General features: G+C 42.5%; 1 protein-coding gene and 1 pseudogene across 2 annotated transcripts in view; both read right to left on the reverse strand.

Moving 5' to 3' along the window:
• The window catches only part of Cdyl (chromodomain Y like), a 206,582-nt gene extending 189,079 nt beyond the window's left edge, over positions 1-17,503 (reverse strand). The window contains exons 1-2 of one of the 2 annotated variants that reach the window (XM_021180697.2): positions 17,359-17,503; positions 7,427-7,541 (exon numbers count right to left, since the gene is read on the reverse strand). In XM_021180697.2, the coding sequence (XP_021036356.1) occupies positions 7,427-7,429 (3 nt within the window). In that variant the 5' untranslated portion in view covers positions 7,430-7,541; positions 17,359-17,503. Of the gene's footprint in view, positions 1-7,426; positions 7,542-11,594; positions 11,613-17,358 lie in introns of those variants that run through there. The other variant, XM_021180698.2, reaches the window with a different exon arrangement.
• On the reverse strand, positions 15,117-15,247 carry LOC115029141 (U1 spliceosomal RNA; annotated as a pseudogene).
• Positions 17,504-18,139: the final 636 nt, after the last annotated feature.

Raw genomic sequence — 18,139 nt, forward strand, 5'->3', positions numbered from 1 at the left:
GAAATACATATATTAAAGAAATAGATACTTTATATATAAATTATACATATATATTATATAGTATATAGTATAGAATATATTTTATTTGAATATGCTTGGCTCATGGTAAGTGGCATTATTAAGAGGTGTGGCCTTGTTAGAGTAGGTGTGTCCTTATTGGAGGAAGTTCATCACTGTGGGGGTGGGCTTTGAGGTCTTATGGTCAAGCCACACATTGTGAAAAAGACCCTTCTCTTGGCTGACTGCGGAAATCAGTTTCTTCCTGGATGCTTTTGGACTAAGATGTAGAACTCTCTGCTACTTCTCCAGTACCATGTCTGCCTATATATATGCTGCCATGCTTCCTACCATGATGATAATAGGCTGAACCTCTGAACCTGTAAGCCAGCCCTAATTAAATGTTTCCTTTTATAAGAGTTGCCTTGGTCATGGTGTCTCTTCACAGCAATAAAACACTTTATTTATTTTATATAAATATTTAAATGTTTTATATATTTATATAATATCCTATACAAATATTTACATATATATAAATTCTAAAGCACAAAGTAACTATAAAATCCATATTTGTTGGCCATTTCAAATATGACCCATCTAAGCAAAAAATGCCTTCTGTCACACAAAGCTGGCTGCCAGAAGCTGGGGAGAGAGGAAGGACCAGGCTGTAAATGTGGAAAAGACTGGTAACATAGAAGACCAAACCAGGAGAACTGAAAGCAACCAGTCCTGAAACCACAGGCCAGAAAAAAAAAATAACGCCAACATGCCATTTGTCACTGGTTCATGCTGGCTCTGCTAAATAGCATTCATTGAGTACACTGAACCCCCAGGTGGCAGCTGAAATCCTCGGCAAACACTGTATTTTATTGTGGTGGTGACCTGCCCTGGAGGGCAGCTGGAAGTAGTTTGTCAGTGAAAATTCGAAAAAGAATTCAAGTCTACTCTGAGCTTATGTTAAACACAGTTTCAAGTGGAGTTATTTTGAAATTTTTCATTTCATTTGAGATGAAGGGAAGGGAATGGAAAATGGGTGGTGGTGGTGGGAAAACACGTGGCTTGGGGAGAAGCAAGCCATATTTGGTTAGAGCATTGTCTGCAGGGATGATTTGGTTGCTCTCCTCAGTGTCTGGGTCATTCATACTCCCTACGATAGGTAGCTCAATCCTGTAATCTGTGCTCCATAGACCGGGGATTTGACTCGTGGAGTACACAAACAATTGGTGGCCATGCAGGCTTCTTCCTCCTGAGTGAACATGTGTCATTTTGCCTGTTGGGAATGCATTTAAGTTATCACTTTAAACTTGCTAAACAAGTTTCTGAAGCAAGATACCTAGACACTAGAGCACTGGTTTTCAACCTGTGGGCCACGACCCTCTTGGGAGGGGAATTGAATGACCCTTTCACAGGGGTTGCAGATCAGATACCTCACATGTTAGATAGATTCCTAACAGTAGTAAAATTACAGATATGAAGTAACGGTGAAAATCATTTTATGGTTGGGGTCACTACAGCATGAGGAACTGTATTTAAGGGTCGCAGTGTTAGGAAGGTTGAGGACTAGGGAGAGATACAGAGTGGTGGTAGGAGATGGGATTTAGAGGCTCTTTAGTGTGGGGTGGTATTTGGAAATTATATTAATCCTAGTAAAAGTCTCGGAGTTACTGTCATTATCTTCATTTTATAAGGAAAGAAATGGAGTTTCAGAGCAACTTGCTCAAAATCACACTTCACATGAAAAAGACCTGGTTTTCATGAGCTGGTGGCTGCTGCGATGCTGGGAGGCTTGTGGAGATGCTCATCTTTGAGAAGGGCTTTAGAGCAGCAACTGGGCAGAACCCCACAGATAAATCTAACAATGACAGCGCCTCAGTGCAGAAAGGACATGCGGTTGGAACTACAAAGGACAGGATGAATACAGGACTCACTTAAGGATCAACCATGCAAATATAGAGGCAAATAGGATGACTGCGTACTCTCCTAGTTATATATAATGGGGAAGATTAGATATGGTCTGTCCCTTACAAAAGACATTGAAATTCATTGCCACGATGAGCTACTAAGAGGTGGGACCTGTGTGAAGTGCTGAGGGCTCTGCCCTTTTACCGATCATCTTCTGTTGCTGTAGCAAATACCCAAGGTGCCGCAGGGAATCAGCATATGAAAAGGCTTATTTTGGCTTGCAATTCCAGTGATTTCAGACCAAATGAAATAGTGGACAGAATGTACAAAGTTCCAAGAAGACTTAATCCCACCAAGACAGGATACCCACCACAACGGGAGAGCATGTGCATAGTTGAAAGTCCCAACAAGTGAACAGAGTAAGTCTCATTCTAGCCAAATGTTGAAAGCATACCATGAATAATAAGATAACAGTGCTGCCCATGACCTAGCTTGTACATAGGCACACATTCAGCATTGGTTTTAAATACTCATCTTCTTTTAGCACCTGGTCTGTGCTTCAGGATGCTGGAAGATGTTCATCCTGAATCAGCTTCCATCCTTCTGCCTTCAGGATTTGGTCACTGGGAGGCATTAGTGCACATCTGGGGGCTCCCTCCCTGTTGGCTTATGGTGAGTTTGGGCTACACAGCATTGCCTGGCTCTTTAGGTGCACATGGCTCCTGATTTCTGCCTGCCTACCATATGTCTATCTCTGTGATTCCCCTAATGCTGCCTATGCCTTTGTAAATAGCCTCTTTATGGAACTTTCCTACAGTTATTCAGTTTGACCAAGTTGACTGTCTCCTTTCTAGACCATGACTATTCAGCACGGTCTGCTCTACACAGTACAGCATTCAATAAAGGCTCCTGGAGGGCGGTCGAATGGGGTGCTTTGCCACTGTATTTCATTTGGATTGTTGAGTGGTGACCAATGGCCTCAGTTTTGGTGTATGGGGTGAGTTTCCCAGACACTGGGCTTTGTACCGCAGCATAAACTCTCTTAGAAAAATTTCATTGGGTTTTAGGACCATTATCTATGTTTAAAATAGATTTCTATGTTTGTATTTAAGCTAAAGTCGTCTTGTTAAGCAATAACACAATCTTCTGATCTATAATGAAATCAGTGTCTGAGTGTCTTAAAGTAAATTGATGTGAAGTGAACAGAGCACATATTGTTGTGCTGTGCTCAGTCTGAGTCTGTGGTCTCTCTGGGGAAGTCACCCAAGGAGCACACACTGTAGCCAAATGAGATGGATAAATGCTTATTAGGAGGTTTTGGAGAGAGTGGCAAGTACCTCGCCATGACAAACTGCTGCTGAAATATGGTTTCTAGTGTTAATAAAAAAAAAGCCACCTTTAGATATAGTTTCTTGTTTCCCCTCCCTTGCTACAGAGTATTATTCCAAGAATAGAAGAGGATACTCACATGCTATGAAGAGCATACTACATTGCTTTGTGTGGTTCTCTCTGTTTGTTGATACGTTTTATTCCCTTGGTGGTACATCAATTAGAAGGAAAAAGGAACAGTCCTCAACAAAGCTAATATTTTGAGAAGCAATTCTTATTTATACTGTGGTAACAGTTGGAATAAAGCATATATTATTTTTATCATTATAAATGTTTGTTAAATGACAATTTTAACACTTATCATGTTGCATTAGTAAATAGGCTGCCTGAGAGAAGGAAACTTAATTAGGGTGGAAATCCACCACTATCTGAATGCTTTCCAACTCAGTTTTTTTTTTTTCTGGTGTTTTCCAGTAGCAGAACTTTTGAATATGTACTCCAGGAAGACAGAATTTAAAATATGTCTCTTTTCTCTACCATTTAATATCAGTTTTCCTGATCAATTTCTGATCTTCAAACCATAAAAACCTCCTAAAAATTTGGACAAATTATTAAAAACAAATAGCAATATTTACTGTGGCTGAAGACAATGTAGTTCTGACTGGCCTGGAACTCCATCTGTCTGTTTCTACCTCAGGAGTGCTGGGATTTAGCACCATACACCAGGATTTTTTTTAAATTGAAGATTTGATAACTTCAAGCTTCTTAGGGAAGTTCTTGGCATTATCTTTCCATTCCTCAGGCAATAAAATACTGTTCACAAAATGGTTATGTCTAGTATTATTTTCCAACTATAAAATACTATGAGGATGTGCGGTTTAGGTGCAGTGCCGTATGCCTGTAATCCAGCACCCTGACAGGTAGAGGCAGGAGGATCAGCCTAGCTGTGATGGTTAGAGCAACCTGGGAGGCTAAGCCTCTGGGTGATGCCTGTGGAAGATATCTAGATTATGTTAATTGAGATGTGAAGACCCACCCTCTATAGGTGGAACCATTCGCTGGCTGAGCTCCTAGACTATAAATGGAGAGAGAGAGAGGGGCGGGGAGAATTGAGTAGTAGCCTGCATTCATTGATGTCTTTTGACTGCAAACTTGATGTGTCAAGCTCTTGCTGCCTAGATTTCCCACTGGGATAGACTGTACCTTGAATTGGAAGCTAAAACAAGCCCTTCTTTCATAAACTGATGATTCAGAGAATTTTATAGTAGCAACAGCAGAAAAGACTAAGATGCCAGCCTATATTAGATCTTGTCTCTACAACCAACCAACAAATGAAGGACATGGCCCACAAACTGATATAGTTCATTCTGACAAGCATCCACTGAATGTCTATTATATATAATGGGAATCCACAGTGAGACGGCATTTATTTACACATCAGACTTTTGAAAAGAAAAAAAAAAAAGAAAAAGAACAGCATGCATTGGGATAAAAGATTGCTATGAATTTGAGATCAGTCTGGGATATGTTGTAAGTACTAGACCAGCTTAGTCTACGGAGTAAGGCCCCATTTTAAAACATGCAGTGGTGGTGCACACCATTAATCCTAGCAGAGGCAGGCAGATCTTTTTGAGGTCAAGGCCAGCCAGGTTTATAGAGTTCCAGGATAGCCAGGGCTACCCAGAGAAATCCTGTCTTGAATTTGGTGGGGGATGGAGTATCCCCCACCCAAAAAACAAACAAACAAACAAACAAACAAACAAACAAAACAAAACCCAAAATAACAACAACACCCCACACACACACACACACAAAACCCCAGCCTATACAATATAGGAAAACTGTGTCTCAAAAGCCAACCAAGCAAGCGAACAAGAAAACAAGCAAGGAGACAACCAGTTACTCAAAAGCCTGGCTGGTGGTACAGCTCTGAAACGCAACTCACGAGGCTAAGACAGAAAAACTGAAATTTCAAATCCTGCCTGGATTACACAGTGAATGCAAGGACACCATGGGCAACCTAGTGTGACTGTGTCAACAGAAAAGTAATGTGGTGCTAGACATATCAAGGTGACAGGGTGCTCGCCTAACAAGGAGAAGGACTTAATTCACTCCCCAGAACCACAAAAAGTCAGCAAGCATCCTGGTTATGTTTTAAAGTTTGAAGTAGAGAAGTTGGAGAGATGGTTCAATGGTCAAAGTGTTTGCTCTCTGCACAATTATAGGAGGGAAGTTGATCCCAATGTCCCTGCAACAAGTCAAGGGTCCTGTGGACATCTGTAACCCCAGCTCTGGGAGAGGCGGAGACAGGAAGGTTACTGGCTTCTAGTCTACTTTAAAAACAAGCTCTAGGTTCAACAACATCTTCTGACCTCTGTAATCACTCAGGCACACACACCTAGACACTTTTGTACACACACACACACACACACACACACACACACACACACTTAGATATACAAACAAATACACAGATCTTTAATTGTATTGTATATACTCTCAGATATTTAGAGACCAAAATTGAGACTGTATTTTAAGTTTGAATGTCATAATGTTTTTCTTCGGTGTCCTAGTTAGCTTTCACTGTCAACTCGACATAGCATTGAGTCACCAGAGACAGGAATCTCAATTGAGGGACTGCCCAGATCAGACTGGCATGTTGGAGGCTAGCTGGATTGATAACTGATGGAGGCAGTACCCTTCCCTGGGCTATGTAAGTAAGCTATGTTTGAGTCTGTAAGGGAGCCAGACAGCAGTGTTCCTCCATGGCTTTTGCTTCCAGCTCCTGCTTGAGTTCCTGACCTACCTCAGTAGTGGACTGTGACTTGGACATGTCAGCCAAATGATTTCCTTTTTCGCCTAAATGGCTTTTGGTCATATTTTAAAAATCACAGGAGCATAGAGGAAGCTAGAGCAGTCGGAGGCTGGAGAACATGGAATATGATGCTCGGTCCCTCAGGAAGTTCTCTGTGACTTCTGTGATTTGCCCTCATGAGTACTGTGACAGCTTAGATTGTGATGATAATGAAGAAGCTGGCACTGCATTGTGGGGGACTAACTTGAATGGAGTAAGGTAACCATGGAGACATATCCTCAGTATCCTTAACTGTAGAAAAGGACCACAGAAAGGCATGTCAGTCACCGTGGGGGAGAATTTGGTCCATATGTGAGCTTGCTTTGGCAGCACAGGCAGTTTTCTTTCTCCACAATGGCATGCAAGTTATTCTGGAACAAGTGGTAAAAGATGTTGGGAATAAAAGTCCTGGTGACCATTTGAATAAAACATGGCTTATGAATGGTCCACATCTTCCATGCAGATGGACAGATTTTCTTAACTCACAATGCTTTCTCCTCACGGCAACAGCGGTCTGATTTGAAGTTCTTTAAAAGACCATATCCGTGTTCTCTTTTGCCTTCTTCATTGTGTGGTTATTCCTGTGGCTCTATAAGTCATTTGTGTCTTCATAATGGATCATGACTTTAAAATTCAAAGGTGAATATCTGATGACTAAAAATGACCGGGTGATGGTTACCTCAGGCATCTCGAGGGGCAGTCAGATGTAGTCAGACTTTAACCCATTTGACTTTTCTCCCTATCTCTGACTTCCTCATTATCTAGCCACTTGAACCTGAAGTTCTAAGCTTCTGATACACAACTAATGCAAAAGTGTTGAGAAGCATCAGCAAGCTGCTGGCTCCTGTGCCATTCTGACTTGTTAAGTATTTCTCATCAATGAAGAATCTTGTTCTGTCAGGAATCCAGATGTCCCCTTAGTGAAACTTAACTAAAAGAATTAGTGTAGATAAGAGCCTTTTGTGGCTCTTATAAACATAGGGAGTGGCGTGTGCTATATTTCACCTGGAGGAAGTGGAAAATGGAACCCAGCCAAGTATTTCTTGGGTCATCAAAAGTTATTAAAGAAAGCAGTAGAAGAGATGAAAGCAACCACTGTGTGGAAATGGAAGTTCAGGCTTAGAAAATTAATTCAGGGAAGTCGCGTGGGAGGACCCAGAAAAAGGATAGGCACACTTTCAGGGGAGCCGACCCTGTAAATAGAATATGCTACTGTGGTGTGGCTGTGACATGCCTCCACGCTTTTATCACACAGTCTGAATATGCACCACCAATACAATCAATTATATGGGGTGATCTAATAATTCTGCCTACTCTCCAGGATTGGCTCCTGGTTGGTCTTACCATTGTTTTCCTTCAGAGATAACTTTTGGGTTGGGCTATGTATTTCCAGGCTGGACTCTTGCTTTCCCTTGAATGCCATAAAATTTTTGGGGGGCCTCTGTTCTCTGGTCACCACCTGCAATGACAATTGCAACAGGAGGAATTTATTACAGTAGATGGGGAACCAAGGCACTTTAGGTACTTTCCCAGGTCCTTACAGAATCTGAGAGCCAGCCAGCATTCTGTGCTTGGCCAAGGAAGTTGTAAGTATCATTTAGTACCAAGTCAAAGCAACTGCACATTAAAAGTGATAGTGTAAAAAACAATGGTTAAAGTTGTCAAACTTGCCCCTTTTTCACTACAGTAGAAGCCAATTTCTTGGTTCCTTACAGTTCATCAACATGTATTACAATATATGTAACAGCGAGCCACAGTGGATAGAAGGCTATCGTTCATAGCCATTTGTATCACATGAGAAGAATCATCCTAGCTCCTCTTACCCCTCCCAGAAAGCATCCTACAATTTGAGCTCCCCTTGGTACTCCAATCCTTCCTTTACCTTCTGAGAGAGATTGGAGGATGCAGATGGACAAGGAGATGCTCCTGTCCCCAAGTGGTCTATTAGCTTAGCAGGGAAACAGACATGTAAATGAATATCTTATTCAAAAGGATAGAAAGTGCAAAAGGAATGAGATGCTCAGAAAGACAGGGAGTGCTACATTGCTAGGGATTCATGATGAACAAGCAGGAGCTGTTTACAGAGCAGTAGGTGGTTTGACATCAGAGATGCTATTGCAGTCTATGTCCTTTGGGATTTATTTTGGAAAAACGGAACTGAGGCCATTTCCCTTGCTTTGTAAGACACAGAAGTGAAAAGTGAGCCCACAGCGAGCTTCCTGTGAATGGACTTTTACATCAGTTTGCTTTAACGTCAATTACATTGTTTCCTGAAGTTTGAGACAATGATCAAGAGTTCTGAAAGTGGAGGAAGCTAGCAGCTGGGGAGAGATGACCCACCATCTGGGGACTCCAGAGGTATTGGGTGTCCTAAACCATAATTTCTTTTCACATTAATTTGTGTGTGCGTAGGCACACATGGAGTCGGTTCTCTCCAGGGATAACTTTTGGGGTCATGAACAAACAAGGGGAGGATGACAGGTCTTCAGAGACACATAGCAATTTTTCAGAAAACCTCGGGTGAGGCCCACAAGAGAATCCTACTCACTAATTTGGAAAGACCTCAGTTCCCCCAGTTCCTGTGCTGACAACAGCGATCTTGATCTACCTACCGGCTCTGTTGAGACTCTGCCTCACTGTGTATGACACCAGTTAAAACCACTTCAGAAATGAGAGACTTCACCTTCACGTCTTATTAAGCAAGGGAGATGACCTCAGTTTTATTTTCCAAAAATACAACTCAAAAGGCATAGACTGTGACACCATCTCTTCGGCCAAACCACCCACTGCTCTGCAAACAGCTCCTGCTTGTTCTGGATTCCCTGGAAATACTCATATTTCTAGGTCGTAGTCTTTCTTTCTCCACCTAGACCAGATGCTCTGTCCAGATATCATAATGTCCTTCTGGGGTCTCTATTCTTTGCCCACTACCTTCACTGACGATCTGACAGTAAAAATTTGCTGCCGTGAATGGGAATTTACTATATGTCAGTCCTTCAGGATTTGATTCTCTGCTTCCATAATTAGTACTCCCAAGATCAAACCCAGGTTGTTTGGCTAATCCCCTGAGCCATGCACTAACCCTGAACCACAATGTTAATATCTTAGATCTAGGAGAGTGTAGTTTCTGACAGGCAGTGCCCTGAGCACTGCATATGGATTCTCAAATGTTCACAAGAACCTTGTGAACAGTATTGTTTAATACTTCTTACTTTACAGATGAGGTATGCAGTTTACAGAGGTTAACTTTCCTCATGTCATAGTGGTAGAGCTAGGACTTGACCCCGGGGTACCCTGCTATTTATTATTCTCTGTACCCTGATAAAAACTGATTTGAGAAATGGCGTTAGAAATTTACTGATGCCTGCTTTAAATAGTCTGAAACAGGTGTAGGGTGTCAAGGATGTAGACTTTGAAGTTATTCCAACATGGGCCTGCGTCCTGACTTCACATATCCCTCTGTATCCAGTTAACTAACCTTTCTGTTCAACCTGAGACAGTCCATCAAGATTGCTATTGTCAACACAAGCAACGGCGGAAACTGATGTCTTTCTAAATCAGGTGATGTGTGCAATTTTCTTGCAGGCCTCGCCTGAGATTCGCTGATGGAGTATGGGTGTGGCCTTTCAGACATAACATCACCTTTGTTTTTCCATCAGCCTACCGTGAGCGCCACATGAATGGTAGTCAGCCCTCATTATCAGTTTGATCTAGCACCAGTGTCTGTGTCTGCAATGTGCTAGTCACTACCTCACATGTCATAAGTATGCACGAAAGGACACAGACCCCTGACATGCAATGACCCATTTACAACTAGCAAATGCAAACCACCATTATTAGCTAGAGAGAGCTACACCAGAATATTTCACTGGTGGGATATTTGTATTTCACCAAGCATAATTTAAGCAAAACAAAACATCATCTGCGCTCAATTTTTCCTGCTTACTTTTTAATTAATAGTGGACTACCTACTCAATTATGTGAAATTTAAATGACACGTTAAAAGCCAGGTGGCCTTTTAATCACTTCGCAGTAGAAGCTAACTCACTATCAGATGCTGGGTAAGGCTGATGGAGGAGCAGAGATCGTCCCTTGGTGTTTGGAAATTATCAATGCAACTCTTCATCTTGGGATGGCGATTTTTCCTCTAGCCTTAGGTCTTAGGTCTTCCTAAGGTTAAGAACCTGCCTCTGGTTCTCCTGGAAAAAAACATGGCTGGGAGTCATGAGTGTAAGACCTTAGGTGCTTTCACAGAGAAATACCAAATGTCTGGAGGGAGTTTCCAGACCTCTTCTCCCTATGGGTTCAGTGACCTTATTCTTACTTCCTGATTAGAAATGAGACTTGAGATGTTCAAGGGGCCATTCTGACCTTATTTGATGGATATGGAATGAATCTTAGCCACGGAGCCCAGGGTCACACATTCAGTTCATGGCAGAACTAGGCATGCCTTCACCACCTGGTTCTCATGGCTTGGCTTGCTGTAGCCAAGGAGCTGCAATGACTTTGCATTGTTCTGATCTTATTTCTTGTGAACTGGAACCATTTTTAACTCTAAAATTCTTTGGCTGTTACTCTAACACTTGTTCTCTGGGGGACATGAAGAGTAAAGTAGTTCCAGGCGACAGGATGTATAAATGAGGAGGCTCCCAGTGTATCAGGACAGAGGGCATGAAAATCTGCAGTCCTCAGCTGTCCTCATCACCGGTGTCCTCCAGCTATGCTTGGAGAGAAGACTGGATCTGATGCATATGGCTGTCCTGGTCCACCACCTGCCTCAGCAAGGGACAACAGTCACTTATGTGACTCATCTCTTTCTGTCTTCCTCACTTCCCTTGCCTTGTCTGAGGACTCTGCAAGTACTGTGAGTACAGAGAATGCTCTAATGCCACCAAAGGAAAAGGGACATCTGAGTCATTGCTACAGGGGTTTAGGATTCTAATCCAAACAGGATTCCCAGGGCCGTTGCTCAGAATGGATCCACCATAAGAGACCAAGTCCACCCCCAGAAGTGTCTTCTTGCCTTGAGGCTGACCCTAGAGTTTGTTCTGCACAAATTGGTGGCCTCAGGGTTTGCTTTACTTAAGCTGATGTTTTGGGGTTTTGCTTTTACTCTCCTGCCTTCCTGGGCCTCCACCACCCTCCTTGGCCAGTTTAACACTGGCATGTCTTCTATCCAAACTATAGGGAAGCCCAGCTTTAGATGTCTAATTCAAGTCCAAAACTGTTTCCAAGAAGTCTACACAAAGAATGATCTTTGTGGAAATATTTTTCAGCAAAGAGCGTCTGCATCTGCGTTTCCCTGCATGCAGTGGCTCTCCACTTCTCAGACTCCCTCACCACACTCTTCAGGTGAGTGGTCCATGTGAGGGGCAAACTTTTGTTTCCCTTGGAGGAGAGTCTGAGGAGAGAGCAGGGAGTCTGTCTTCTCTTTCCACTATACAGGTCCCAGGCACCAAACTTGGACCTGCATAGTCATCATGCTTAGTTGCAAGAACCTTCATCCACTGACCTTTTTGCTGGCCCTGGGAGCTGAGTCTCTTCTACCTTCTGACAGTCACTAGGCATGTGACCTCTATGAAGTCACAGACTTCCTCTTTATGTCATTTCCTCATCTGCTACAGGACAGGGTGGGGTCAGAGGTCTTCAAGGGATCTATTCAGTTAGTACCCACTTCCTTCAGATAGAGGCTAAGGTACCAAGGAGGGGAAGAAGGAATGAGACTCTTCAGTATGTAAGGATTCTGTGATCTTGGGGAGAGAAGCACATGGACTGATGTTGGTCAAGGTCATTGAGGTTCTTGTGTCAATGAAAATGACTTTTTCTCTTTCTCATTTTATAACATTTGCCTTAATTTTCTTTTGTAGCATATATTTATTTTTATTCCTATGTGGTGTGATATGGTGTAGTATTTGTGTGTGTGTCTGTACATGCTAGTGCCAGAGGAAGCAAGAAGAGGACATCATACTCTTTGGACCTAAAGTTACAAGCAGTTTATGAGCAATTCATTACATTTGCTAGGAGCACAATTCAATTCCTCTGAAAGAGCGTCAAATATTTTTAACTGCTCAGCCATCTCTTCAGCCCCTGATAATTTTTTATTTATTTTTAAGGCATAGTCTCATGTATTCCATGCTGGCCTCCAAATTGTTATGTTGCCCAGGCTGGCTTTGCACCTCTGATCCTCTTGCTTCCACAATCCAAGTGCTGAGACTACAGGCATGTAGCACCTGGCCTGGGCTATACGGGGCTGGTGATTTTGTGTATGCCAGGCAAGGACTTCACCAACTGAGCTACACCCTCAGCCACAGGTAGAAGTTTCCGTTCATGGGTTGTAATGGTTAATTTTGAAAGTCAATTTGACCTGGTTCAGAGATGCTGAGGAGATTAACAAAGCACATGTGTTTTAAGAGATGCTTAGACTGTAAAGACCCTGGTCTGAGTATACAATTAGGAGGTAGTGCAAGTGTAAAAGGTGGGTATGGTTGGAGGAAGTAAATCCTGGGTGTGGTTTTGGGGAGGAAGTCTAGGCAAAAATCCTTTCTACTTCCTCCCTCTAGTCCTTTCTTCTTTCTTTTCATTCCTGTCTCCTTCTGTAACTATTTGCATGTGATGAAGTTATGAAATAAAATAGTATATTTCATAGCTTAAAATGTTTAAAAAAACAGCTGGTTTGACAGCACATTCACCATACAGAGTCAGGCAAAGTCAGGCAAAGTCAGGCAGAGGGAGGTAGAGACAGGCAGAGGCAGGCAGAGGGAGGCAGAGGCAGGCAGAGGCAGGGAAAGCTCTGGGAGTTCAAGAGTACAGAGTTTCAGAGGACAGACAGGACTACACAGAGAGACTTTGTCTTAAAACAGAGCAAGACAAAACCAAACAAGAAATGTTTAAAAAAAAAAAAGATAGAAGACTGAAATAATAAAATCATTATAGACATTCATGAACCAAATAATACAATCTTATGCTATGTCAAATAAATAAGAAAATATATAAATTAGCTATTATAATAAAAGCAGCTTAGTGAGCATCTCTAAGAATTATAGATCCTCTAGAAATAAAAATATCATGGATATTAGTTGAACACACCACAAAATATATGCATAACTGAAATAAACATAAAATGGAATTCTTGCCCAATTGTTTACAGTAGGCCATAAAGGAAACTTCAATAAAGTCCAAAGATGCAGTCCTATCTGACAGTATTTTAAATTATAATGATATCATGTAATTAACACTTTTAAAAAGATGCCTTAAAAAATCCTAGTTATCTAGAAGATGGATAGAACATTATTAAATAATGTCCAGTCTCATTCTCAGAACTAAAAGTACTACATATTAGAATTTGTGTAGGATTGGAGAGATGGCTCAGCAGTTAAGAGCACCAACTGCTCTTCTGAAGGTCTTGAGTTCAAATCCCAGCAACCACATGATGGCTCAAAACCATCTGTAATGAAATCTGATGCTTTCCTCTGGTGTGTCTGAAGACAGCTACAGTGTACTCATATACATAAAATAAATAAATTTTAAAAAATGAATTTGTGTAACATGCCTAAAGCAGTACTTAAAGGCAAAGCATAAGGTTAATTTACTAATGAATAAGCAATGTTAAGAATTGGGGCTGAAGAGATGGCTCAGTGGGTAAGAGCTGGCTGCTCTAGCAGAAGATTCAGGTTAGGTTCTCAGCATCTACCTGGTGGCTCACAGCCATCTGTAGCTCCAGTTCCAGGCCACTTAACACCCTCTTGGGCCTCTGAGGGTACTGCATGCACATGCTCATGAATGTACATGCAGGCAAGAACACTCATGCACATAAAAATAATCTTTATGAAGAGAAAAGTTAAAAATGAATGAGCTCCCATAGTTAGATCATGCCTTGTATCCATTAGGGTCACTACTATTGGAAAGCATTTCAAGGTTTCAAGGCTCAGCATATATGTGTGTGTGTGTGTGTGTGTGTGTAGCATGTACTGGGATAACAGATGCTACTATGCCTGGTTCTACGTGGGATCTGGGGATCCAAACTTGGGTCCTTACCTTACCCTTGTGTCGCAAACTCTTTACTCTGAGTCATCTCCTCAGCCAAAGTTTGATTTGAATATTTTAATCTCATTTAGTAAGTAAATGGTTATTTATGCCATGGGTGTGTGTTCTCTTCTTCCACCGTGTGAGTCCCAGGATTAACCTTCGGTCATCATGCTTGGTGACAAGCACTTTTACCTGCTGAGCCATGTGGCTTGCCTGAAACCCATTTGTTGAAGGTCCCCAATGCCCCAGTAATGGATTTGGATGGTCAGGGTTATATGATGATACAATAAAACATTTAACAGTCTTTGACACCAAATTAATGGCTTCATTGCCTCCTTACTGTTTTATCTTAGGTAAATATTTGAGTCTCAGGGTCTCATATCCTCTTTTCTAACGGTGATGGGGAAGTTGTGGAAAAGATCAAATAAGGTAGCTAGAGAGGCTCCCCATGGAAGGGATTACTGATGCCATGCTGGGAGGGAAACTAGAAGCTTAGTAGGGGTGCCAGTGTCAGAGGTTGCAGGTATCAGGGTGCATGGAGAATATTCTGGTAGATGAATCTGGAAAACCCCAGAGCTTAACAGTGTAAGGTAGAGTCAGAGAGCCACACAGAAAGGACAACGGCCATGTCACCCGTGGGACGCCATCTTTATCTTAATATCAATGTAATAGTTCTTAAGCCTTTTCATATCAGGGACGTAGATAAGCTTTGCCTTGTGAAAAGATCACGTGACTGCTTCGTATGAACAAGATTAGAGGGTAGTAAGAACAGTTTGGGGACAGTTCAGAAGACATGATGCTAGCGTGACATGGACATGAACCAAAGGCAGAGAGATTTGGAAAACAGACGAGGTTTTGGTGACAGGTAGTCAGACTGCTGAGAGAGGGAGAGTCAGTTCTGTCTGGGGATGAGCTTCCTAATTGATTATCCAGAACCAAGTAGTTATCTAAAAAGATCTGCATACTCCCAATGCTGAATGGACTCAGCAGGTTGCATTTTTTTTTCCTTCAGGGGAGAGCGCGAATGCAGTCCCCCACTCCAAGTTTCCCGCATTTGGGGAAATCGCAGGGGTCAGCACAAAGCCTCGCCCTTGGAAAACCACCTTCGTGATCATGGTATGTCCCCTGCCAGGAAAGTATAGCAGGCTGCATTTGTATGTTTACATGTAGTAACAAAGAGAAAAAAAAGAGGTGGTGAGATGCTGGTGGATCTGGGAGGAGCTGGGAGAGGAATGGGGTAGGAGATGTATATGATCAAAGTACAATATGAAATTCTCAATACAAATACTACTTTAGAAAAAAGAAATGACAGTCTCAATGGCCATTGTTCATGTTGGCTCTTAGGGTCTTAAATGAGGGTATCATCTACTGCGTCAGGGAAGCCAGAAGGGGACCAGCTTGGAAGGGAAGATGATGAGCTAAATTCTGGATATCTAGCATCTGAAGTAGCTTTGAGGCATCTTCCTGGAGAGACCAAGCAGCTGATTGGATAAATTTGCCGATGATTGGATGGTTGATTAGACTGTGCATGCAGTTTCACGTCACCATCTACCTATATGTGGCAAGTATTGTGTCCCACTCTTACTTCAGCTCCACTGTCCCCAACTGAGATGTCTCATCTTTCCTCCATACACGATCTGCCTCCTAATTTCTGATGGCACATTCGTTATTGTCATTCATTCTAAAATCTGGGTATCATGTTTGGGACTTTTCCCTTTGTTTTGATCCCTAAGCTTCACTAATCACTAAATTCATTTTTCCCTTTGAGTTAATTTTTGTGTCTCTCATTTTCCTTTCAAATTTTTCTGTATCCATGCTTTGCCTGCCTGTATGTGTACCACGTGTGTGTGTGCCTGGTACACATGCAGGTTGGAAGAGGGTATCAAATATCTGGAACTGGAGTTATAGATGGTTGTGAACCACTATGTGAGTGCTGGGAAACAAGCTTGAGTCCTTTGCAGAGCAACAAGTGTGCCTAACTGCTGGACTGTCTCTCTCCATCCCCTGCTCCCGCTTCCCCACCCCTTTTGGAAGATAGGTTCCCACTATGAATCCTTGGCTAGTCTGAAACTCGCTATAGCGATCAGGTTAGATTTGAACTCAACAGAGTTCTCAATTCCTGGAACTAAGCTAAATGCGTGTGCCAGCATACCTGGCATTTTGTCAATTAAATCAGCATGCAAAGTGATAAGTTTCATTACAGCATTTCCTTCTTTTTGTCATTACTCTTTACTCTTAGTCTGTCTCCTCCTTCACCATTCCAAGAATCCAGATACCTAGATATTGATGTCAAGATTTTGCCTCCTAATTCTCGTCTCTATCCAGAACATGATAATCAAAATTTTAGTCTCTTAAGGGTTGTTTTAGCCAGTCCATTCCTTCCACAAACCTTTTGGCAGCTCCCCGTTGGCCTGAGATGAATATCTCCTGACTTTGGTTTGGAGTTCAATGCCTTCTATGGTCTGTCTCCAACCAATTTTACCACTGTATTCTTCCTCCTTCCTCTCATACCCTGGATATCAAACCTAGGGTCTCCTGCATGCAAAATAAACGCTAGACCATTGAGTTATATTCAGCCCTCATACTTCAATAACTCTTTTGGGGTGAGAAGATGTCTCAGCAGGTAAAGTGTTTGCTGTTGAAGCATGAGCACCCAATTTCACATTCCTAGCACCCATGCAAAAGTTCGATGCTGTCTGTTAACCCCCAGCACCTAGGACTGGGCTGTGCTGTCTGGCAGTCCATTTGAAACTATAACCTTCAGGCTCAATTTGAGATGTAATCTCAGAGAGAGAAGAGAAGAGAAGAGAAGAGAAGAGAAGAGAAGAGAAGAGAAGAGAAGAGAAGAGAAGAGAAGAGAAGAGAAGAGAAGAGAAGAGAAGATAGGGGAGGGAAGGGGACGGGAGGGGAGGGGAAGGGAGAAGAGGGGAGAAGAGAGGAGAAGAGAGGAGAAGAGAGGAGAAGAGAGGAGAAGAGAGGAGAAGAGAGGAGAAGAGAGGAGAAGAGAGGAGAAGAGGAGAAGAGAAGACATTCCCACACCAACCTCTAATCCTCTAACCTCTAAAAACACACACTCGTGGGTGAGTGTACCCTCAATGCCTAGATCCACCCACTTTTATAATTACAGAAGCCCTTGTTCCAAAACATAGCCACTCCTTAACTAGTCCGTGTGGGAGCAGGGCTTTGGATTGAAGCGTTGTAGGGACTCTGAAGGGTATCCCTTGCCTTCATTTCCTTTTTCCACTCTTTACCTGCTTTGTCACCCGAGAAGTGTTTCTTCTGGACCTTTGAGCATCTCAGGTGAGTGCTCTTAGGTAGGAACAGATGTCCTCAAGGAACAAGTGGGATGCTAAACCACCTCAAAGCAAGATCGCCTCCATCATGCCTGGAAACAGCCTCTGCCCTTGGCTTTCTCCTCACAGGCAGAGACTGCCTCATAAAAGGTCCCCTTTGTGATGTAATGTTAACACAGCCACACTTGAGTAACAAGTAAAAACAGCAGTTCTGAGTCATATGGCTTCTTGTAAGATTCTTCCAGAAGCCCAGGGCACCACAACAAATCAGAACCAAGTTTATGGGGGACAAGCATGGCCGTGGGCTGATTTCATCTGGAAAATGTCACATAAAAAGTAGTGATCCAGCCACTGAGGTTGCTCAAGGATGAAGAGCTCGCACACAGTCTTGATGAGTCTAGTTGGATCCCTGGAACTTGCAAAGATGGAAGGAGAGAACAGAAACAGGGTTGTCTTCCGACCTCCACATGTAACACACACACACACACACACACACACACACACACACACACACACACACACCCACCAGATAAGCAAACAGCGCTGATTTCCACATCTGGCAAGGGGACCTGTGTTTACAGATAGTATCTCAGAATTCAGGGTTAGTAAGATGATGGGTGTTGAGAGACCCTAACCCTGGCACTCACGGTTAAATGTATAGCATTCCCTGAGGATGCCACATAGGAAGAGACAAGAGAGCTGGAGGTACAGAAGGCATGTTTAGGGAATTATCTTGCTT

This window comes from Mus caroli, unplaced genomic scaffold, assembly GCF_978045245.1.
Source record: "Mus caroli unplaced genomic scaffold, Mus_caroli_1 scaffold_15, whole genome shotgun sequence".
Taxonomy (NCBI): Eukaryota; Metazoa; Chordata; class Mammalia; order Rodentia; family Muridae; genus Mus; species Mus caroli.